At 42.7% G+C, this 24,057-nt stretch overlaps 1 protein-coding gene across 7 annotated transcripts in view; it reads left to right on the top strand.

Moving 5' to 3' along the window:
- Window positions 1-23,326, top strand: part of tns1b (tensin 1b) — a 160,081-nt gene extending 136,755 nt beyond the window's left edge. For 3 of the 7 annotated variants that reach the window (XM_079170669.1, XM_079170673.1, XM_079170675.1), the window contains 17 exons: window positions 1,685-3,169; window positions 4,661-4,741; window positions 7,473-7,666; window positions 7,768-7,906; window positions 11,065-11,160; window positions 11,878-12,058; window positions 12,522-13,555; window positions 13,665-13,751; window positions 15,591-15,719; window positions 15,922-16,014; window positions 16,662-16,739; window positions 16,964-17,032; window positions 17,201-17,245; window positions 17,667-17,835; window positions 18,885-18,953; window positions 19,201-19,230; window positions 19,795-23,326. In XM_079170669.1, the coding sequence (XP_079026795.1) occupies window positions 1,685-3,169; window positions 4,661-4,741; window positions 7,473-7,666; window positions 7,768-7,906; window positions 11,065-11,160; window positions 11,878-12,058; window positions 12,522-13,555; window positions 13,665-13,751; window positions 15,591-15,719; window positions 15,922-16,014; window positions 16,662-16,739; window positions 16,964-17,032; window positions 17,201-17,245; window positions 17,667-17,835; window positions 18,885-18,953; window positions 19,201-19,230; window positions 19,795-19,933 (4,118 nt within the window). In that variant the 3' untranslated portion in view covers window positions 19,934-23,326. The remainder of the gene's footprint in view (window positions 1-1,684; window positions 3,170-4,660; window positions 4,742-7,472; window positions 7,667-7,767; window positions 7,907-11,064; window positions 11,161-11,877; window positions 12,059-12,521; window positions 13,556-13,664; window positions 13,752-15,590; window positions 15,720-15,921; window positions 16,015-16,661; window positions 16,740-16,963; window positions 17,033-17,200; window positions 17,246-17,666; window positions 17,836-18,884; window positions 18,954-19,200; window positions 19,231-19,794) is intronic. The other 4 variants (XM_079170671.1, XM_079170672.1, XM_079170670.1 and 1 more) reach the window with 4 other exon arrangements.
- Window positions 23,327-24,057: the final 731 nt, after the last annotated feature.

Here is a 24,057-nt window from a genome sequence, read left to right as displayed (position 1 = left end):
TTGCCCCCGAGCCAGCCAAAGAGCCCTTGCAGTGCCCGGCTTGTGTCTACGCCCACCAAGCTCCATTACAGAGCCCAGTATTCACTAAAGCTGAGATGGAGATATCTATAAGTTACAGAGACACAGACAGCTTCTTTGTGCAGCTCCTTTCCCAAGCTGTAGAAACAGGACATGTCTTCACCATGAGTTATGAGGTTACTTGGGAACTTTAATGGACAGTAAAAGAGGAATTACCTGACAAGGTATTGTTATGTTATTGAATGCGTTACCACACAAACTGTTACTAAATGCAGGGTTTAACATTTATGTTGTTTTCCCCTTGCTCGGACGGGCAAGTGGGTCAGAAATTCAAGTACATTTTTTTCTTGCCCTTATGCAAAATGTTTTATTTATTAGCAATTATCAAAAGACCAAAGTTAATTGTAGGGTTTAATATTTAATTATATATATGAGATTGACCTACATCCTCTTATCCACCCAACTAAACTCCTGTTTCCAGAATGATTGAACTGATTGCTTGCGGTATAGCTTCTAAACGTTGTCTTGTCTGAGCAGTGCTGCACATGTGCAACTCTCAGATGGGAAGGAAGCGAACTGGCTTCACTTCTTAGCTACTTCCATCATCAGCTCTGGAAAAAAAACTATGCGTTTAATAGTTTTTTACCGCTTGCCCAATCGTGCAAGTGATTAGCTAGATTTCCTCGCCAAAAGTGCCATTTTACTACTCCCGGAAAAAAGCGCAATCCTTATTGTTGAGCCCTGAAATGGTGTGGAGCAGACTTAGTTGTTATTTTTTCCGAAATTACACATAAATCTGTCTGCCTTGGTGCGCTGTGTTGGCTGTGTGAGAGAATGCGGGAGGAAGGAGAAAAGTATGTGTGCCTCTTAACCTTTTCAGTGTGATTCTCAGTATTTTGAGCTTTTTCTTTTGCTTTCGGTGACGGAGTCCAGGAAAAGCCTTCCTTACTCAGTGAGGCTGATTTTCCAGTGATGACTAAATTCTCCTGATCGGGGCACCCAACTTCCTCTTCCCTGGACTTGGGTGTGGCTGTGTGTGAATGTCTATGTGCATGAGCGTATGCATGTACAGTACGTGTGTATGTGCATTTGTGTTCAGTGAACACAATCCACATTGCGGCATTCCATCCGATTCAATTTAAAATGTTTTGTTCATCCATCCGCTTTTTACATCTGCTTATCCTGTTTACAGTCATAGGGATCATAAGCAAATAAAATCAACAACTGATTCATCTTCTATCATGCTAGTATCCCTCAGGTGGTGCAGATTAATCCAATTGGCTTGAGAAACTGCGAGGCAGGCTCCTGTGATTTCATCGTTTTTTCCACACTGCATGCCACAGACCCTGCTCATTTCCTGAAGCTGGTAGAATAGGTGGACGTGAGCCAGTGTTTAGTTTAACTGCAGCTGTTTAGGACATGCCCACACAATTTCCCAATACCCCTGTTTCCCTCTATGATAGCGCTACTTTTGCTCCCTAGTGCCTTAATGAATCCTGTGTGCTTAAAGGATAAAACATTTATTTCTGTAATAGCCAAAGTACTATGGCTTTGAAAATACTTAAAGATGTCATATGAAAGGGTTGTGGAAAGCTGAATGGTTGCTGACTGTTGTCTTCGGCCTAATGTTATTCTAATGAGCCTCTGTCATTCTTGTTTGTTTTAGAAGTCATCCATACCGAAGGACCCCTGGACGGCAGCCTCTACGCCAAAGTTCGTAAAAAGGAGTCTGCTGAAGGATCGGTCACAGCGAACGGCCTCCTGCCCACTGCTGCTGAACATGCCCTACCTGCGGTTGACCATGCCTTGTCAGTGAGCAGCGACTCAGGGAACTCCACTGCCTCCATCAAAACCGACCGAACTGATGAAGCGACAGCAGCTCCTCAGGCTTCCACAGTGAGCCAGACACACGTTCCTGTTGGTGAGGAGCTACCCTCAGTCCATCACCACGCCCCTCCTGCACAACAACCAATCAGTCCCCAAGAGAAACAGGAGCTGGAGCAGCTGCTGAGTGGCTTGGAGGGGCCCATGCATCGACAGGGCTATTTGTCCACCCCGACCTCTGCTGTTGGAGGCATGCTTCACCTGGTTCCTGTCCAGGTCCATGTCAATGGGCACAGTAGCATTGACCGTGAGACAGACATTTTAGATGATGAGATGCCGATCAGTCAGGAGGGCAACAGTGTGGACAGTCTAGGGACATTCTCCTCCACAGATGGTCGGGCTACACCAGCTGATCTTTACTACCAGCCTGAGTCACTTGTCAACGGCCAGGACCATGTACCGTATCTGGAGCGCAGTGTCCCAGAAAAGCCTCTGGAAATCGTCCGGACGCAAGTTGCCATATCCAACAAACCTGTCGCTTTGACCCAAAGTGATTCGGCCCAGTTTTCCGGTAATTACATGGCTACACAGAATGGCAATTTGTACAACTCTCAGTCATTTGCTGCAGAGGCGAACTCTTTGCCACAAGCTCCCACCCGCACCACCAGTAGCAGGGAAGCCGTCCAGCGTGGTCTCAATGTTTGGCAGCAGTTTGGTGTACCAGAGGAGCCAGTAACTGAGGGCCTCACTTTTAGTCCACCTCCATCTGTAGCAGTGATGCCCAGCCACCACAGCCTCCCACAATTCCCTCATCGCCACAGCGCCTCCCAGCAAGAAATTGAGCAATCTATTGAAACTCTTAATCTCCTCATGTTGGACCTGGATCCAGGCCGTCCGCTGGTGCCAAAGTCCCAAAGTGCTCCACTGCGGGAAAACAATTTTGTAGTGACCACCCAGCCGTCCTTCTCCCAGGCTGATGGCACCATTCACACCCACTTTTCTGGCCCCAGCCTGGCCAGCCACTCGTCACAGCCTCAGGTCTCACCTGGGAAGCCTAGTACACCAGAGCCTGTACCTGTCCAAGGATCTCCGTGTTACACATCTGAGAGAGCTGGAGTCAGTCCTTCCCAACATGCCTCCCCCGCTGTAGTTGGTCACTTCCAACTCAAGCCCATCAACAGCTACCCACCAAGCACCTTGTCCCAGTCTGGAGAGGTCTCTGAACCCCAGAGAAGCCCGAGCACTGCCTCAGCGTCACCCCAGCCGAGAGAAAGTGAGCAAGATGAAGTCTTCAACGTTGAAGGTCTGGTTGCCCAAAGAGTGGCTGGTAAGATCTAACATTAAGTTATGTCATCTGAATACCATAGCTCCATTTATGACCTCAGCACCCAGAGATAATTACCTGTTATCCAACAGCAGATTGCTTCTTCATATGTATAAAAATGATTTTACAGATTTCTAAAGGATTGATAAACTGTTTGCCTCACACAATACTAGGTGCAACCTGGTGCAAAAACAATTCAATTCGTAAAGAGTAATGTAATAGTTATGTCATGAAGCTGTGTAATTCTCATTTACCATACGATCATGTCCTAGGGCCTGTGTGGCTCTTCTGTTTAAAGAGTTGTACTCTGATGGTGGGCTGTCCTTTTCATTTTACAGCCCACCTGTTGTCTGTTGGGCTCACTCTACAAAATGACTCTTGGTTGTAGCCTTCCACTATTACTTCTCTCAAGAAGCACACAAACACTACGTTTGGTTCATTATTTCCACAACCAATCTATCCCAGTAGAGACAAAAATATCACCCTGTTGTTTAATGATCATTGCTATATTACAAATTCCTATTGCAAATACATCAAACTGTCTAACTAAAATAGAAGGAGTCTCTGTCTGTATGTATGCCTGTCCTTAGAGTTTCTCGACACCTGCGCATACAATCAAAAGTTGTATCGAAGTGTGAAGTTGTTTGGATGAGCGGTTCTCGAGAAAGCTGCAAGCAGCAATACCACAGGCCAAGCAATCGGCCAAACGGGCACTGCACAAGTAGATACTAAGCATTATTCAATGTACCAGTTGTGTTTAAGCTTCGTTTTGATGGAAAGACAGAACATGTACTGAAGAGCAATGTTGATGCCACCATCCCTGCCCTGTGCACACATGTCTCTCGGAAAACACCGCTCTGTCCTTATCTCATTTCCTGAATGTCACCTCATCAGTCCCCATCACTCAGGCTCAAACAGGAAGTGTTCTCTCCAGTCCAGCAGGTTGACTGTCCCTAGATAAGCACACCAGGCATCCTGCAGAGCAGCAAGCAAGTCAACATATAGCAGTGTGATAGCTGAGCCCTGAGATTACTATTGCCAGAAAGAGGTTTTCTCGAATCAATAGTACGGCTCAGTTGACTTTACTGACATTTAAATGAAGAGCAATGGTCCACATTACGCAATACTAAATAGCAGTTTAAGACCGTTATAATTTAGAAATGTAGTTATTGTTTGTGGGAGATAACTGAGACCCTAGTCTGATTGCTGTCTACTTCCTGTTTCATAGAAATCCTAATTTCTTCATGATTTGTTTCGAGACCGTAAAGACAAAACTGTTTCACTTTTTAATGTCGGAGTCGTAGGTTGATTTCCAAACTGATAATAGGAATCAGCAATATATATACAGTATATATACTGTATATATATTTACATGGAAAATATCTGTCAGTTACCTTCTTGTTCTTCTTATAGGCGGGTCTCGCTTGTTTTCTTTTCCCTTTCAATTTTGTCATCATCATTCTCCTTTCTGTCATCATCCATCTGTTTACCCAGAATACTCGGCTCGTGTCCAAAGTGTCATCCCCAGCATGACCTCTTCTCAGTCTGACCACCGCCCGTCTCACTCCCTCTCGGGTTGGTTCTTCCATCCTGTCTGAAGGAACACTTAAAAAGAAAGGAGAGGTCCTTCTTTCAAGTGTTCCTTCAAGTAATCCAAGTTCAAGTCTGTATCTGCTTTTGCCTTCGACTGCAGTGGGCTTTGATTTGCATTTAATCCTTTCTCATTTCTTGTTTAATAATTGACTGCCCAATCTGCTGCTACTCAGTTTTCTTTTTGTTTCACTTCCTCTTTCACCCTTTCATACGTAACACATCTTTCTCTGTCATTGTCGGATTTGTAGAGGATCATCATCATCAAACTAACCACTAAATCCTCTCTGCATACGTACTCACCCTTTATTCCTCTTTGTTCTGAGTTACAGTTTTCTACCTCAAGGTCAGGGAATTACCTCAACTACGGCGTAAAAAAACCCCCATCCAAATTGGATAATGTTAAAGTTTCACAAGAACTAGACAAGGGAGGCACAAAGGAGGCTCTGTCTCTTGCCAGGAGAGTGCATGTCACAAGATCCATTTTGCCAAACTCGGTGAACAATACCCAGGCTGGGATACACTGGCTTCATTCAAAGCTGCTTTTTTTTTTTTTTACTCACACTATTTTGAAGATTTTCAAAGCCAGACAAAGGACACCAAATCCACAGTCCTCGTTGGAAACATCGCTGAAGCCCTATGTGTCCACTGGGAGAAAGCGACCACAAGGCAGACAGGATTGTTTGGTTTTAGGGCCCTTTTTAGTGACGCAACACAACATCAAAGTTAAATGTAACAGAGTAGATCTTGGATTGTAGAGTTGAAATGAACGGCATTATGACGTTTCTGTTCTACAAGCACTGTTACACAAATGTAGACGTTTTTTTTAAACAAAAGACTATAAAGAAACTAGAAAATACAGATCTCTCATTGATCTGCACTTACCTTACCAGGAATGCAACCCCTTCACTCTTACCTCAAATGACCTCGCCCAGTTGCAGGTGTGCACATATGGAGACTCTGGTTCACCTATCAAGTTGATGTATTTGGAAACATCCCCATGCTTATCCACATGATGACTGGATTTTAAATAGCTGAGAAAAGTCAGCCCTCGAGAATCTCCAGCCGTCCCAGCTGGAAGCCATTAGCAGTCGCTAGGGCAACAACGCAGTGTTTGACAGTACTCTGCTTCTGAGCAGTGCATCGTGGGTACATCTGGTTCTCAGTTTCTGGGCTCGGTGCGATGGTGGGTGTGTTTCTGTTTGGGGGTGTTGACTGCCTACATGCTTTGCAAAGCTGTCGGTTCCAAGATTCTTTAACCAACCCCTCGCCAACACCAAGCATCCTGACAGATCGCATGATTGGCACATATTCATCTTTGATTTCTCTCTTTTATTTAAAAATAATACATATATAAAATTAGTACATTGATTTGAACAGTAGGTAACTTGTAGGTAAGGAAATTTAGAGAAAATCATTTTTAAATCCTCAGATTTAATACTGAGGTGGCGATAGCAGCTACCTTCATTCCTAAATATTTAACTGTTCGAATTTCCACAGATGCTATCTATAAATTTTCCCCACAGATACTTGGCCAGGTCTTCACACCCTTACTTCAAAATTAACCTGAGTAAAGGGGATATTAATATTTTCACGTTTGCACAACAGGCTCGTAGGGTTTGTCTTTTGTTTCTACATGTACGGAAGTCTATCAGCATCAAACTGATAAAAGCCCTCAGTCACATTTTTAAGGTCACTGTCAGCCAGTTTGTTTTCAGTTTCCCTATGAGGTCATTTCATCTTGGCAAAGGCGTGTTCTCATGTAGGTGTGAAAGAGGAGCTCTAAGAAAGAAACAATAAATGAACTCAAGGTCCATCCAACACATTCAACTTTCAACTGCTTCAGTGAATTTGAAACATGGAGAAAGTGACCCTTAGAAAAAAACAGAGGATTAGCTGCCTCAGCACAAACAACACCACAGGATTTATTCACCCAATTTTCCCACTTGTTTCTTCAACCTATTGTTCTCCCCTTTTTTTCTCCCATTAACCTTCATCTTGTTCCAAAGCACAGGGCAGCCAGTGATATTCTTTCACATTGGCCGTGCAGCTTTGGCAAGCACTTCATGCTTTGCTACCTCCACCCGCCAGTCAATGGCATTTCATATTAGCATAAAACTCTTAACTTAAATCCTGTTTGTTTTATGCTGGTAGCTTTCTTTCTCTCTCTTAGTTCAAACCAGATTAACTGAAATCAGCTTAGTGGCTGCTTTGAGGTTCAGCCAGATCTGGCCGCATTGACGCATTAGATAACAAACATACAGCTTGCACCAGTGTATCAGAAAGTCTTGATTATTTGTATGAGAGAACGTTTTCATTCTTGGTCTTTCCAAAAAATAGTTCACTTATTATAGTTTCAGCTGATGCTAGAAGGGATGGCTATCTTTTTTATGTAACATTTTTCCAAGGTCAAGGTCTTCCGTGAATTCAGTGGGTTTATGAATGAATGAAATAATGAATCCAATGGGCTTCAGTTTGATCAGCAGCTAATCCTTCATTAACCTTGTGTGTGTGTGTGTGTGTGCATGTTAAATTCAACAGTTTTGAGAACCACAACCAAAATGCACACAATGGCCTGTGCGTTGAGCATTCACAATGGCTGACAACCATTAACCTCGAATGGCGATGATGGCATTGCTGGAGGAAAGAAGTGTGATCGAGCAGTATTGACCAGCACTTGCTAAATTTTAAAAACTCAACTTGCATGTCCTGCCAGGTGTCCAGGCCCGTACAGTGTCCTTGGACGAGCCTGCAACCCTTCCCCGCCATCACATCACCAGTGATGGCCAGTACCAGAACAGTCCTTACGACGACCCCTCCGCAGATGTCCCACTTCGGTCCCCCGTCCACTGTGTTTCTCCGGAGTTTGTCAACGCCATAGCGATGAACCCTGGCGGACGACCAAAGGAGGTAGAGAGTGTACATTTTGAACATACATTGTGGGACAACATAACTTGTTTTCCCGCCTTTTTTCTTTACGTGTTGACGTGTGTTTTTGTTCCGCTCCTTAGAGACACATGCACAGCTACCGCGAGGCCTTCGAGGAGATGGAGGGTGGCCCCATCAGTCCTACACCTATAGTTGGTGGTGAGGTGTTTCCCCAAACCCCTGCCTTCCCCATCTCACCGCAAACCCCTTACTTCAACCTGTGTAAGTCCTCCCCCCTCCGGCTGACAGAGGGCACTGTGGAGCTCGAGCTTAGTTACAGTAGATGAAAACACGATTTAAATTAAATCCTAACTGAAGATTGTATTTGACAATGGTATTACTCTTATTCTGAGATTATTCTTTAGATTTATGTACTTACATTCACTTTTAAATGGCATATTTTAGTAATGAGGTTACTTAGCATTCATCAATTTATGGATGTCTCTTTTTTATAAGTGTAAGAACAGAAATTTGAGTATAATTTGTGATACTGAAAACTGTTGTAGGAAAGGTCTTGAGGTGTAAAAGGTTCCCTCATGTTTTGAGACTCTTGGCAGTTGCTCAAGGTACTTAATCTTGACTTGCATTCTCTCTTTATGTGCTTCATTTGGTACCACATATTCCAAGCAGTGTGAAAAAATCTCCACTATTACCATATTCATACAGATTGTAAATGGGCTGCATTTCCAATGTTTGAGTGGGACGCTGCAGTGCTCTGGCTCATCAAAATGCCTGAGTGGCCGCATCTCGTGAAGACAGAATTCATCTTTTCTTGCAAGAATGTCTGCAGTCATCATTCAGGACATGAAGAATGAGAAGAAAGGGGCAAGAGAGACAAAAAAAAGCCAAGTCAGTTAGGTGTAACCGATCAAATAGCGTCTTTTGTTCGGTAGAAATGTTTCACAGAGAATAAGTTGATCTTACAAGAAAAACATGTTTACTCAAAGTCTGGAAAACAGAAAAGAAACAGATGGACAAACCAACTGACATAACCATCTCCCCCTACTGCCTCTCGCAGTCTCACATGTACTCCACACTAAAACAAGACTCACGTGTTAGCTAACGTGTCTTTGGCCAACTCTACCAATGATCTCATCCAGTCCCCTTGCCTATCGCAGGGCACACCCATAAAACGTAATCATTAAAGCCATATTTTTAACACCCGCTCTGCGGCGCAACACCCCTCCTTCCCATCAACATGGGGACTGGGACACATCGAGGTCAAATTGTTGCGTTAGATATGCGTCTGTGAGAAAACAAAAGGTTTCCTACATTGTTTGTGATTGTAATAGACCTCAAAACTAGATCATTTTTCTCAGCTGAGCACAAACGCCATAATTTAACAAAGATTAGTTTTGCAGTTATTTGCAAAACTTGTTCAAGGTGCATGGTTAGCTACTTGATTAGTGCACGTGACACTACATGTAGTTCCCATTTATTTCCATTACACAGTTGCCTTGAATAGTGTTGTAGTAGTAGTCCTCAAATCACTTTCCCAGGTTTTGACTTTGCCTGCCCCGCACACACACCACCCACAATGTGGGGCATCTAGGTGGCAAGTACAAAGAATTGATTTGGATTCTTTGGTAAGTGGAGGAATGCACGTCTTTCTACCGGAGTACCACTGTCCCACAATGTCAGCCAAATGGACCCCCCCATCCCCATCCCTTCCCTCTCTCCAAGTGAGCTTTACCCATCACTTATCACAGTTCTGCACTGCTTTGGCATGGGAGCCACATGAGAGCAGCACTGGCGACACAATGGACACAATGTAGGACACACATCAGACATATATTCAACAGTAAACTACCTGCAAGTCTGTTGCTGCTAAAACAGATACTTGTGGTACAAAAGAAAACAGGGAATAACCTCCACTTTCTTGCATTGACCAATTCAAAATTTAGCCTCATTGTCAACACACACAAACACTCATCCATAGATCCAAAGACGTAAAGCACAAAGACATGCTTCCACTCTCTCAGCTGCTGCTGCTCTCTGTGTTGCTGTTGTCATCTGTGTTTGGGTTCCTGTTGCTGCCTTGTTTCACCACAAACAGCACCCTGCCTGCCCTCCCACAGCAGTCTTAATTATCCAGCCATTTATGTCTTGTTCTTTGGTAATTGTGCTAGCATTATGTGTTTGTTACCACAAGAGTTCTTTTTGTCCCCCCCCACATAATCATTTTGTGTTTACGCTGGAGGGGAATAAAGGAGTAGTTGGCATTGTTAAAAGAAGACTAAAGGTGCAGAACAGATTTTTGAATCAAACACATTTATAGTTGGGATGATTCTAGTAGCATAGGTCTAAATATGACAGAGGCTACACACTCTACTCCTGATATTTTCCTCCAGAGTTAATGTAGCAGAGACTGTATCAAAGTGCCTATTCTTTCATGGACAGTAATGACTAAGTGGCAACATTTGATTCAAAGGAATATAGGGATGTTAGCATGGTGCCATGACATTGTTCCCATGGCCCATTATTCCGAAAAAGGTCCCATCTGGCAGAAAGTCCGACAGCCCGTTGATCCCAAAATAAACTCTCATCGTTTCTAAGGCCCATTGTTTCGAAAGTACAATCTGTGTGTGTAGTAAACAGAAGCACATGCCAAATTGTTATCCAGAGCGACCCTCCCGGTCGCAACATTTTTTTTTCCTACAAAGGTATGAACCGCCTCTGGTTGGCTTACCCTGATATTCTTATCCTACATATAACTAATCCTACTCCTTACGCCTAAACCTACCCAACCCAACCACAAAGGCAACGAGTAATAAGATGCAAAGAAAATCTGGGGTTTCAGAATCATGGGCCGACGGAACAATGGACAGTACCGATTGCTAATGTAAAACTAAAACAAACCTCAGTCTACAATTGTAAAAAAACAAACTGAGGAATACTAATGCCGTTCTCCTGTAAAATGACAGATTCCTGGGGAACCAAACACTCTTTATTCAGTTTGACTCAGCTCTGCTTTGTGTTTGACAGAAACCTTATTCTGCTGTTGGTAGAGTGAGGTGGTGTCACATTGTTGTTAGTCAAATGCATGTTTTTCCCCTCCATCAGAGCATGAGCACACCCCTCTGGACATGTTGCCCCTGTGTGTTAAGCTGTGTTGATGCTGTTTTGTCTTGACAGCTGTTTACCTGTGTGTTAGTATATGACTATCAAGACTAAAGGTCAACTTTAAGCGGGCGAGACCGTTGTTAAAAAAAACAACTGCAGGCCTTATGGAAATTGACAATTAAGAAAAAAAAATGTTTTTATACACTTTTGCATAATTTTCTTATTTAGTGAAAAAGGAATAAAATAAACAGGAAGCAGCTGTCAAGATGTTCGTGACGTATGATGCTGTGTGGTGATAAGTGTCCCATTCTCTTCAGGTCGGTCCCCTCCTGGTCTTGCCAAGACTCCACTGTCAGCGCTGGGTTTGAAGCCCCACAACCCAGCAGAAATCCTCCTCAATCAAACAGGCTCAGGTTGGTTGTAACACTCACTTTATTATAATCACAAACTAACTAAATCCAAGTAGTTATTGTTTTCTAATGCTGCCAAAAGCTTTTTTGTAGAAAAACAAGAAGAAATGTCAAATTTATTAATTTTATTAACAGCTGACAAACACAACAATGTCATTTGCAAAGTGGTCTGACCAAGTGGAAAGAAAACGAGTTGCATACCCACACACACACCAAATTAAATGAGTATGGCACAGACAAAAACTATTCTTCCCACCTCCTTTGCTATACCGCTGTTCCTTTACATTATTCTGTTTCTCTGGATTATCTCCAACGATGCTCCACAGAAGATGAGAGCAGTGAGGGTGAGGAAGGTAAGAGTGCTGCTACAATGCCGCAGATCATCAACGTATTAATCTCCTCCATCCCATTTTTTTCTCTACCTATTGCTCAGTTGTAGACCATCTACATCTTGCGTGACAAAACCATTTCCGTTTTCATTTCTTGTCTGGAAAAGAGTCACAACCACTCTCATGGCAGCATACACTGTTACAGCATAGTATTTCACCTCTTGTGCCATTCTGCGTTCACAGTTTTCTTGAGACATTTTTTATTGGCATACTATCACCGTCACACAACTACAATGCCACAAAGCTAAAGGGGACATCAAATACAGACAGCAGAAGTAAAGTAAATGTCTCGCTCACAAAAAACTTTTTTCTCTCTCTCTCTCTCGTGCAGCACCAAGAAGCTATGTCGAGTCTGTGGCAAGGTCGGCAGCGGCAGGCGGAGAGCAGTCGACGTCACCTCGGAGCCTCAGCCCACTGGGAGAGACTACAGCCCAGCAGAGACTTCCGAGTCCCACTTCCCACACGCTGAACCCACCTTTGTCCAGCAGCAGCCCCATCCAGAGCTCACAGGGGTGAGCCCAATACATAATGCTCTTTCCTTTTTTGGTCCAAGGCCAGATCTTAAACCAGATATTAGTGAATTTATGAAATAGATATATGATATAGATGTGACTTGTACATCCGTCATAGTGTCATTTGGAGCCATAGGTGGCTTCTGCTTTGCAAGGACATACCTTGTCAATTACTCATATGTTTAATTGCTATTCATTCTTTCTACTTATTTAATTAGAAAATCTAAATATGTAGGTACTTAAAGGGTAACTGTGCTATTTTTCAACCTGGACCCCATTTTGCCATGTTTTGAGTCTAAGTGGGCGTACATTGACAGTGAGGACAAGCAATTACATTGCAGCCCGTTTAGCGACTGCCGTAACCCTTTAATGCTTTTAAGTCTGCAAAGTCATGCGTCCAAATAAACAGTTTGATGTGTGTAGAACTTCAGCTGGTTAATAAACGTTTGCAATTTTCTTCCAGTGATCACCCCAGCAGCGTTAGCACTCCGTCCCAACCCACTACTGATTCAGGCTTCCGCTCCCAGGCCACAGAGAGTACCTACCCAACTCCCACCGCCTCATATCAAGCCTTGAATACCCCCACTTCTTCCTACCTGGATTCCAGCTCTCCGACCTCTTCCTACTTTGGCACCACTACCCCTACGCTATCCTACCTTGGCCCCAACACTGTGCTGGGGAGCTATGTGGCCTCAGACGCCAGCCCGCCCACCCTGGAACCCTCCCAGACAACGCTGAGCCACGGAAGTCCCCATGCGCAGCACCGGACCAACATCCTGGGCTCCACCTACAACCCCCTCCTCCAGCAGCGCTCGTGTGCTATTCAGGAGGGTTCTATCATGGGCCAGCAAACATCACCAGCTAACGGCTTTGATGTGGGTATGGTAGGTCTCAGTGGCAGTCCCATTCTTGGTCGTCGTCCGTCTCAGGGAGCTCTGAGCAGCCCAGTACTTAGCAGACAGGCCTCTTTGGGACAGGGGTCTCAGCGGAGCCCGGTCCTCAGCAGACAGCCGTCCTTGGGCCAGCCCATGCAGAGCAGCCCCGTGCTCAGCCGACAGCCGTCGATCACACACCCCCAAGGAAGTCCAGTTTTGGGCCGTCACCCATCTGTATCGCAGGTATCCCAGAGAAGCCCCAGTCTGGACCGTCACCCCATGCACAGCGGCTACACCACGCCAGATGAGAGACATGGGAACCTGTCACGACAGAGCAGCTCGTCGGGCTACCAGGGACCACCCACTCCCTCCTTCCCCATCTCACCTGCAGGCTACCAAGATGGGGCGATGATGGGGATGGGTATAGGGTTCCGGCAGGGCAGCCCAGCCCCTGGTTTCCAACCCCAGCTTCCAGAGAAGAGGCGCATGTCGAGCGGCGACAGACCAAACGGAGCGCTGTCCTATGGCACGCTGAACGGGAAGATAATGTCCCCAATGAGTGGAGGAAGCAATCCCAGCTACTTCCACACCCTCTCTGACTTCTCAAGGTTCAACATGTCCGGTAAGGACATATACATTATCTGGAGTGACATGAAGACACATTTTGGAGTCCTTCTCTGTTTGTTCCTTCTCTGTCCTTTTTTTGACGTTCTTTTGGTTTTTCGTTGCAGATGGAAGTCCTGAGAGCAGGCTGAATGTCAAGTTTGTCCAAGACACATCCAAGTTCTGGTACAAGCCAGACATTTCCAGGGAGCAAGGTAAGATGCAGAGAGACCTTTCCCTTAAATGGCCTTTGAACAATTATTGAAAGTTTTCTTACTATTACATTTTTACTTCATGGTGCCTGCTGGAGATCGGCGGTTAAGTGGGTGCCAGTGTGTCAAAATGTTAAGACGGTTATATCAAAGAATATGCCATATATATTCCATGTTTTGAATGTCAAAGACCCCCTATATGCTTCTAAGTTGGAGTTTACATTTGCAGCATGCAACCTTGCATTTAGCAATATTTTGGCAAAAATATGATTGTTTGCCGCTTTCCAATAGTATTAGACAATGAAGAAGTGGATAGTGCTGCAGGAGTGGTTCAAAAAGTTTCAATGGATGACTTTGATTTCAATGTGGAACTAGATCACCATTGTTTCTTGTGGAGTATTCCTTTGAAGCATTTAAAATGTGTTTGGGATGATTGAACTTTAAAGCTTTTGTTAAATTTGAAGTCATGGCGTTAACTTTCCCAGCAAACAAGCATTAGCATAATCACTTTTCATAAATGCATGTCCACGTATATGCAATAATGAATATTCATGGATATACACAAAACACTCACATGCTCATGCATCGGTATATACACATCTCTGTACGTGTGTGTTGTGAGGTCAGTGGCTATTGGCTGCCCCATCTGCATTTGCTTATGGCCAGTATTGGATTATATCATGTTAAATACAAGCACATGCTCAACTGCAATGACATCACACACACACACACACACACACACACACACAAACACACAGTTTATACTTAGTGCCATGTACTTCCAGAGGACAAGCCACACCACATGTAGAGAATTAGGGAACATCTGCATGTGTTACTCATCTCATCCATCTTCCTTCCTTAAACTATCACATGTGAACAGGCTGAGGCCTTGAACTAAATAGTGAAGTAATTCATCTAAAGCTTCTTTCCTTCAACGATAGCGTGTCTGAAGCGAAGCCGCTTGTTAAAGGTTGGAGTTGTAATGAAATATGGACTGACTAGCATTTTTTTTTTTAAACAAAGGGTCAGGACGTGACTTGCGCCTTTGCTCTTGGTCGTTCTTTTAACCTTCTGCTACCTTTTTCTTTAGTTCACTTAAATCCTTTAATGAGCTGACTTTCTCTGACCTCCTCAGTCTGTTACCCAAATTTAGCCAATGCAGCCAATGTGTCCCTAAAAAAACACTGATATTTCATAAGTACTGTAGTGCTTTGCCTGTTTCTTATCCTGTTTTTTATTTATTAGTGCCGTATGTTATTTTACATTTTAACTGTGACCTGTCAAGCGACTGCAGATGTTATTTAGCTCGAAAGCCAACTCTGATAAACTAACATCAAATAGCGGCCAGCCAGACTGTACTAAGGCACAGCGTGGTACTGACCCGTCAAGCACGAGGTAGCCACACCATAAAGCATAACCTGCTTCATGTCTGCTATACTCTAAATGGGACCATAATAAACTAAATACACATCATGTTGTATTGAAATAGACTTGATTGAGACCATAAAGTGAGAGGTAGTGTCATTTTCTCATAGACTTCGATACAATCGGACTTCTTTTTGCGTCCCCTGCTGGAGAATAGACAAGAATACAAGTATAAGGCACTTCTGCATTGGCTTCATTTTTCAGACCTGAAGGTTGCCCCGTGCTACAAACCAGATGTCAATCCCATGGTCCCACTAGAGGAAAAGTCAGGGGGTCACCTAAATCATCAGGATTAATTGTCCATGGACCTTTAATACCTCTACAAAATTCCATGGCAATCTATCTGATACCTGTTGAGATTCATCACTGCCCTCACAATTCATTTTGGGACATAACTGAATGCCTACTGTGTTACAGCTATTGGCCTGCTGAGAGAGAGGGAGCCTGGAGCCTTTGTTATCCGGGACAGTCACTCGTTCAGGGGGGCTTACGGCTTGGCTATGAAGGTGGCCTCTCATCCACCCTCAGTGCATCAGAACAAGAAAGGTATGGGGGCAGGATGCATGTTTGTGTTTGTATGACAACAAGTATTTACTCCACTGCTGTGTGCAGCTCCTCTTTCAGTAGAGAAGCTACTGGTGTTCTTTGGTCAGGGTGGAGACAGACTTAAAGCTAATGCCAAAGATGTGAGGTGATGTCTCCATGGTAATCAGCTGTGACCCCCCTCTCCCTCTCTTTTTTGTCGAAGGCGACATCACCAACGAGCTGGTGAGGCACTTCCTGATCGAGAGCAGCCCTAAAGGAGTGAAGCTGAAGGGTTGTCCCAACGAGCCTTACTTTGGTACGGCCTGAAACACACACACACACACACACTCGCATGTACACTGACAGCTCGGGGAAGCCATGAGGAGTTTGGAGGAAAAGTCACATGCTCCTTTCTGTGCGTCTGTCACAGATCTGCACCCCTTTCCAAGTTGTATAACATATAATCCTACCGTAATTACTGACTGACTGTAGTGATCTAAGTCTTGTTCTCCTCACTAATTACACTCTACGACTGGATGGCGTGCGTGTGTTTGTCTCCTCTGCCAAATAGAAAATGGGGCAAGCTTACTTCTGTACACTTTTGTATTGGCTCTCCTTGTTTCTTCTTCCTGTCTCCAGACCATGTGTCAGTTCCTCACTCTTTTCCCCGTGTAAAGTTGCTACTAATACCGACAGAATGGCGATGAGTGTTTTTTTCTAATTAATAGTTTCTTTGTCTGTAAATGCCACTGTAACTAAAACCAGATTTAACCAAATCCATCCCACCAAAAAAAAGATTGAATCATGGGAAGTGCTGTTCCTCTTGACAGGAATAGAACCAGAAGTGTCAGTTTTTGTTTGTCACAATGGAATTATGAAAGGAGAAGTGTGCTGATTTTTCATATCCAAGTGTTTTGTGGCTCCAATGCGTGTCTCTGACCGTGTCTTGTGTCTGTTTGACAGGCTGTCTGTCTGCCTTGGTCTACCAACATGCTATCACACCACTGGCCCTACCCTGCAAACTACTTATCCCTACCACAGGTCTGTGGATCCAAGTGTGTGTTCGGCAAACATTTATGCATTTTTAAGTGATCCTGTTGTGTTTGAGTACAGTTTGCGTAGCATGCGAAAAAAAAAGCATGAACATAGTAATAGGCCTATGCTGATGAACCGATTACAGAAGCCCTTGGTGCTACTAAATAAAAACAAAAAAATATAAAAGTAACTATATAAAAGTAACTTCCTCTGTCTCATGTTTTATGTAGATCTCACCGAGGAAGTGCCAGAAGTAGCCGCACCAAATCCACTGGCTGAAAGGCTGAAACAAGGAGCAGGTAAAACATGACCTCACTTTCATTCATTCTCTTTGGTAAAAGCGATCCTGTGACACTCTCAGTTTTATGTCGAGGCTCAAATACATCACAGCTTTGAGATTCTAGGACATTAATGACCATGTAATTAACGTGTCCTGAATCATCCTGTTCACTTGTTCTGACAACAAGACACCAATGTTATCCCAGTGCAGAGGGCCCCTGCTGATTCCCATGGTAAACCCTGTGCACTTTTATTTGGAAACTTCCATCTGGAATGTGCATCCTTTATGTCTGTCCGTGTATGTTTAACCTGCACAAATTAAGATAGATTAATGATGGCGCTGTTTAATCCCTTGAGATGTATTTAGATTTTGTCTGTTAACATTAGTGTCCGGCTTCTTCTCTGTAACAGGCTAAATGTTTCATGTGGAATGATATTGGATGGATTCGTTTCTAAAGCAGTTTGACCCCAGCTTTGTTGCGGACAGCATGTTCTCTAATGAGAGGAAATCAATATATTTGCATGGATAGATCAAAACAGGCATTAATAGCATTTTTGAAGAGATACAGTTTGTGTAGTTCTTTTCCTCACAGAATGACCGTCCCATTTGGCATTTCTTTTGTTGTCTGATTTGAACGTCTGCTCTCTTCCCAGCATGCAACGTGCTCTACATCAACTCAGTGGAGATGGAGTCCCTGACAGGCCCTCAGGCTGTTGCCAAGGCCATATCTGAGACACTGGCTGCTGCCTCTCCAGCTACTGCCACCATTGTGCACTTCAAGGTGTCTTCGCAAGGCATCACGCTGACCGACAACCAGAGGAAGTAAGTCTGGATACCACCCGTACGCCGTTAATGTTTGACTCACAAGATAAACACGGCCTGACGTAAGGAGATTTTGCTGCTGACAAGAGTTGGATGTCTGAACGTAAGATAATAAGTTTGTTTTTGAAGGGCAAGTGTCAACATGAGTCCCTGCACACAATCAGAGGCATTACATAACTGTTAACACAGGTTTAAAGGATCTGGGTCTTATTACTCACTGCAGTGTTTCAATCAACAACCCACTTTAAAAGTTGTTGGACCATCGTCTTGTTGTGAGCTACAGAGACAATTTGACAACAAGATTATTTCACAAGCATGCAGGCTTTTAAAAACAGGATTAAGGATAAGTTTCAGCACTGATTTGATGCAATTTGATTTGAGTACTAAGTCTGTCGTCCCTTCTAAGTGAATTTTGAATGATTTTATGTTGTTTCTAACTCAGTTTTTTTGTGCTTTCATGTGGTACTCATGTGAAACTTTAAGCTGCCATCTTGGCCAGCATCCCCTTGTAAATGAGATTCAAAGTCTGAATGGGGTTATCCTGGCTAAAAACACAGTTTGGTTTTGTGTAGGGTGCCAAGATGAATAAAACTTTTAACTAAACCATACTTTAAACCCCTAACCGACACACTGACATGGGCTAAGCTTATCACAGATATATTGGTAGCAATTAAAGTTGTTGGTTAAACAGAGACAGACGATGACGTCTCTGTACACCTCCGGACACACGTTTTACCCAATAGACTCCGCATTGGGGTGGAGGTTTTGGTTAAAGTTCATATTGACTAGCTGGACTTGATGATTAATGGCCCCCCAAGATAATTAATGTCAGTGATCAGCTGACCAATTTCCTGTTGAAAAGCAGGTATTTGTCATGCTATCATTATAAGCATGGTGATGTGTGCTTCCTCCAGATTAAAGTCATTTTGACGTACAGAAAAGCATATCATCTTCAAATCCACATAATGCACATTTTCCCCATGTTTTCTCTATTGTATTTTGGTGTTTCTTTAATACATTTTTTCACCGTTGGTTTACTGCTTTTATAGGCTTTTCTTCCGACGCCACTATCCTACCAACACAGTCACATTCTGCGATACTGACCCACAAGACAGAAAGTGAGTACAGAGACATGAAAATGATTTCCTAAAATGTTTGTTTTTGCCTACCGATGAGTTCCAAATTACTTTAAAAATCAGAAAATGGCTCTTTGTCCACTATTTGTATTACTTCTACTATTGTTGTTTGTGTGAGTCCTGCGTTTCACTCCTCTGATGCAGTTGGCTTCTCAGAAAACCTAAAAATATAAAAGCAAGTCCACAATTCATCAGAATGTTGACACTTACTTTCTTCAAATCTTTTCAGGTGGAACAAGCCTGAGGGAGGAACGGCCAAGTAAGTAAACCTCTGTGGATTACAGTGCCACTGTTGTTCTGATATTTCTATAGAGCAAGTGGGACGGCGGGGTTACGTGAAGCATGGCATTCAGTGGGGGATATTCACTAAGTCTAATGACATTTGCCCTCACTGAAAGAAATAGAAGAAAAGCAGCACCGCTGATAATGGCCTGTTGGGGTTGAGCAGTATGAATAGAGGCTGCATCCGCTGCAGCAGATGAAACTGCATCCGAAATGCAATGTCTGAGAAAAGAAGGTGTAAACTATTTAATCAGACACACGCAATATGATTTAAGCACCCAGTAATATTTTGGTTGTTGTATAATTTGTTTACCTTAATGATACCTACAGGGTATTTAACTAACACAATTGTCAACCATCTTCAAGTTAAAGGGTAGCTTTGCTATTTTGAATCTAAAGAAAATGTAAATCTCCTTTATAAATATATATAATTTCAGTCTATTCAATGAGTTAGTCTATTGACATGGATTCCATTGTAGACACATTCCAATGCTTGAACATGGCAGCTTTTACAAATGAATCTCTGATGTTGACTTTGCAGGCTGTTTGGGTTTGTGGCGCGTAAGCAGGGAAGCACAACGGACAACATCAGCCACCTCTTCGCTGAGATGGACCCTGACCAGCCTGCTAACGCCATCGTCAACTTTGTCTCGAAGATGATCGCCTCGCAGAAACGATGAGAGCTGTCAGCAAACCCCCTGGCACTTTTTTTTTCTTCTGTTTTTTTTTTAAACTCATTTGGTTATTTTCTTTCCTTTTATCGACGGACACTTACTTTTTGGTTTTGGACAATTCAGCATTTGGTTTTTACGCGTCACCTTATTTCTTCCGCTCTTTCACATTTACGCGCATGTCTCAGTGTGTTTGTGTCTGAGAGACAGAGTGTGTGTGTGTGTGTGTGTGTGTGTGTGTGTGTGTGTGTGTGTGTGTGTGTGTGTGTGTGTGTGTGTGTGGTGTGTTTGGGTGGGCGCAGCTTGCATGCATGTGCTTTTCTTCTTGGACGGACTCCAGAATGGACCAGAGGAAGTGCAGGGATGGGGCGTGGTTGTGTGTGACAATGGGACGGGAGGCGATTCTGATCTCCCCCGGCAGGGTAACACATGAACAGGAAGAGGGAATGACATTGTGTGTGCAAATGTTATTTTTTTAGCAGTTGTTTCATTTTTGTTCATTGTTTTTTTATAAAGAAGAAAGAAAAAAAAAGAAGTCAAGTTGTATGATGTAAAGGTGGATTGTAAATCTATCAGGCTTTTGACTGGTCAACCAAAGATTTAAAAAAAAAGGTAGTCAGGGCGTGTATAGTGTGCCACTGTCAGAGGGTCGGAAGTATTCTTTTGTAAAACAAATATGGCTGCTTAATCAAAAATACTGTTTCTTTCTGTACTGATACTGTAGGTCAATTATGCGCCATTGCCATCTTGCAAACAATGTTTTCGGACATCTTTGCAGCTGGTGTGTAAATATTCTAGATCGCTTTATGAGTAGGACTGTTCTAGATGACATTTGGTGCCTGACTTTCTTTTGTAATGCAGAGCTTTGTAAGAAAAAGAAGAACATAAAACTCTCCCAGGCTGTCTTAAATATGCAAATAGCCAATCATTGAAATGAGATTGCTCTCCAAAATCCCACAGGTCTTTCCTTGTTCAATGTAGTAGTGTCGCTAAAGATGCAACAGCCTCTGAAGTGCAGCTAGGTTCTGGCAATATCGTTTTAAACTACTTTCTTGTGCATCGACGGCATCCAAGTGTACGCTAAATGTCACTGAATCACTGCATCCGCGCAAAGTCTCTTGATCGTTTTTTTGGTCGGACAGGGGTTTAGCTTCCCCCATCTGCTGTCATTCCTCTTACAGTCTGCGCAGCGCTTAGCTGAGCTATTTCGCTCACTACTGAAGGGCTGGAAGTTGTTTTGCGAGGGCGATCTTCATAGAACAGTGTTGTGGAGGAAGCCGCGAGAAACACACTGCTGTTGCGTTTTTTTTCTATTGTTGTTTTGCAACCATTGAATGAGTGCTAACGTTAGCTTAACGCAAACTGTACGCTACCTAAGTGTCTCAGTAGCTCAAGGACACTAAGACAGTAAGAGCCGGGGATCGAACCGCCAACCTTGTGGTTAAAGGACGACCTGCTATAACCAAGTTGAATCTATTTCGACTTGACGCGCAGCAACACTTCACTGTCATTGAAAACAATTTTAAAAAAGCCGCCCCAGGCTGCTAAAAGGAGCTCTGTCTGATCAGGGCCTTATACTGCTCTTCAGTTTTCTGTGTTCAAAGTTTCCGTCAATAGAAAGAAGCTCTTTGCATCAGCCGAACAATAGGCTACTGTTAACACTCACACCCTACCCAAAAGTAAGCTATACATATAAATATACATATACAGATATATATATGAAAAAAACCTTCCAAACAGTGACTTAAGATATTTATTTTTTTGCTTTGTTGCTCTGTTATCGTGTATACATGTATTATAAAGTATACATCAAGATGACTGAAAGCGAGAAGAAAAGATTGCTTTTTTTATTTTGGCTAAAGTCAAGTGCATTGACATATATATAAGGTGTAAAGTGTGTGCATTTCAAACTGTTGTATTTTTAATTGTTTTTTTTTTCACAGCATTACTTCCTTTTGTTAACATTCTTGTTTTCTAGGGAAGGCTTTGTTTTTCTTTTTAAGAGAGGGGAACATATTTTGTATGAAAGATTGCTGTTACTAAAGTCCAAATTGGAGTTGTCCTAAAAGATATGCCAACACAATTGTTTTATTAACTTAAACCTGCCAAGAAAATACATTGTCCAAGTTTAGCACTTAAATGTTGAAGTATTATCGGTGTCTTTCTACTTGTAAAAAATGACAAAATGGAAATTGACAGACCCATTTGATGTCATAATAATTGCATGTGTGGAGGCGGGACTTAATAATTCCTGTAGTTCTACAGCACCTCAGCGTGGGTCTGGGGGAAACTAGGCAGATCAGTCAGTAGCTGCTGCCCTCATGTGGTGAGGAAAGATCATCACAAAAGGAACCACTTTTATTCTAACAGTGTTTTAGCTGTGAGGGCAAACGTTTCAGTAATCAGATCACTGGCAAAATAAACTTTAATTTTAATGTTAATTCATACGCTAATTTTTTTAAGAGAGTGAGTTTTCTTTTGCGTTCTAAAAGGGGGCCACATCATGAGAAACCCACTTGTTCAGTGCTTGAGCACATACATTTAGGTTTGTGGGCTGCCTAGATCAGAGAACATGTGATTGAAAAGCCTTTCAGCTTTTGGCTCCCCTTCCTATGTCACATGCAGGCTCATTAGAATAACCGGAATTCATCTGAAAATGAGCATGATATGTGCCCTTTAAAGTCCCATTCAAGGACTGAGTAGTAGAGATTATGACTCCCTCCTTTATGCCTGATGCTCTAGGATCACTTGGTAGCATGATGTAAACTAATTAAATAAGGGTTAGTTCAGGGGCCTACATTCTGACTAAAATTTTGTTAAAAAAAAAAAAAAAAAAACAGCACTTACAGGGCTTTTATATATGACCAGAATGTTTCATTATTTATTCGCAAGAGCCTGCATGCTCAAGTCAAGTTGTTACCTTAACGCTGCTGACTGTAATCTGTGCACACTACCCTCAAGTCTGACTCAACCCCGCCCGTTCCAGATCAGGTTTTGATTTTCACGTGACGACTATGCCTTGACAGAAGAATCTATATTTTTGCCTACAAAATGCTTGTTGAGAAAAGAGAACGTCCTCTACTTCAAACTGAATGTTTCGCCATTTGTCTGCCAAGATGGAAACTCCAGTGGCGTCTGCCCACTTTGACAGATCAGTCTGGACTGTAGAATGTGTGTGAATGAGCTACTATGCCTGTATAGAGCTTTGTCATTTTTTGGTTTGCTACATTATATGGCTTTTACTATTTCTGATGGAAAAACACATTAAAAAAAGCAGTACAAATCAAAATGTACATCATTTTGTTTGTGTTTTTGTCAAACATGCAATGTGGCTTTTCTGTTGCGCTCAATCAATGGGAATTTAGAGGTTTCACCTTAGTTTGCTTTGTTTATCAGCATCCTCCGTTTTTGAATAATAATCATTTTGAATAGAAATTGCCAAAGTTCTATAAAATCTATTAAAGATACATTTCAGTGTACTAGTTGATTGGATACCTCTATATATCAGGACAGCGTGATATTTAAAATTCAGACTATTTATATGAAAATGGTTTATTTGTCTTCGGGCTGGATACTTTTAAATGCAAAATGTAAATAGCACAGAGAACAGGCGTTGTTCTCACTGGACCTTTTATTTATTTAGAGATGAGATAAAATCAAGCCCAAGACAAAAATAAGATTTCCTGACATGAGCCTCTTGAGGAATTGCAAATCATGAGATCCCTCAGAAGAAGGCGGAAGTTGTTATGAGTGTCACAATCTTTATAACCTTAACCAATACAATTTTTCAACCTTAACCACAATGTTTTAATGAACTGCTGTGGACGGGGGCAGCAGCAAAACGTATTTTATACACCTTAAAAAAATCAGAATCACCATCAAAAACGTTTTATTGCCAAGTATGTTACACATACTGTGCAGCTTGCAGTGCCTTCGTATCCACGTCTGCATCCTCCGTGCACACCCACATTACTTCTCAGGAACACCTCACCAACATAAAGGAGTTTCAAGTGCAGCAGAGACGTTCTTGCCTCGACAAAGCAGAAACCATGATTGGTGCGTGACACTAAACAGTGCAATGGTAAGGTCATTTAAAAATAGAAAATATGAATAACTTCAATAAAATATGATAA

The sequence above is a fragment of the Pholis gunnellus genome (genome assembly GCF_910591455.1).
Source record: "Pholis gunnellus genome assembly, chromosome: 12".
NCBI lineage: Eukaryota > Metazoa > Chordata > Actinopteri > Perciformes > Pholidae > Pholis > Pholis gunnellus.
The sequence above is the reverse complement of the archived record's forward strand: the minus strand, read 5'-3'. Positions and strand labels throughout refer to the sequence as shown.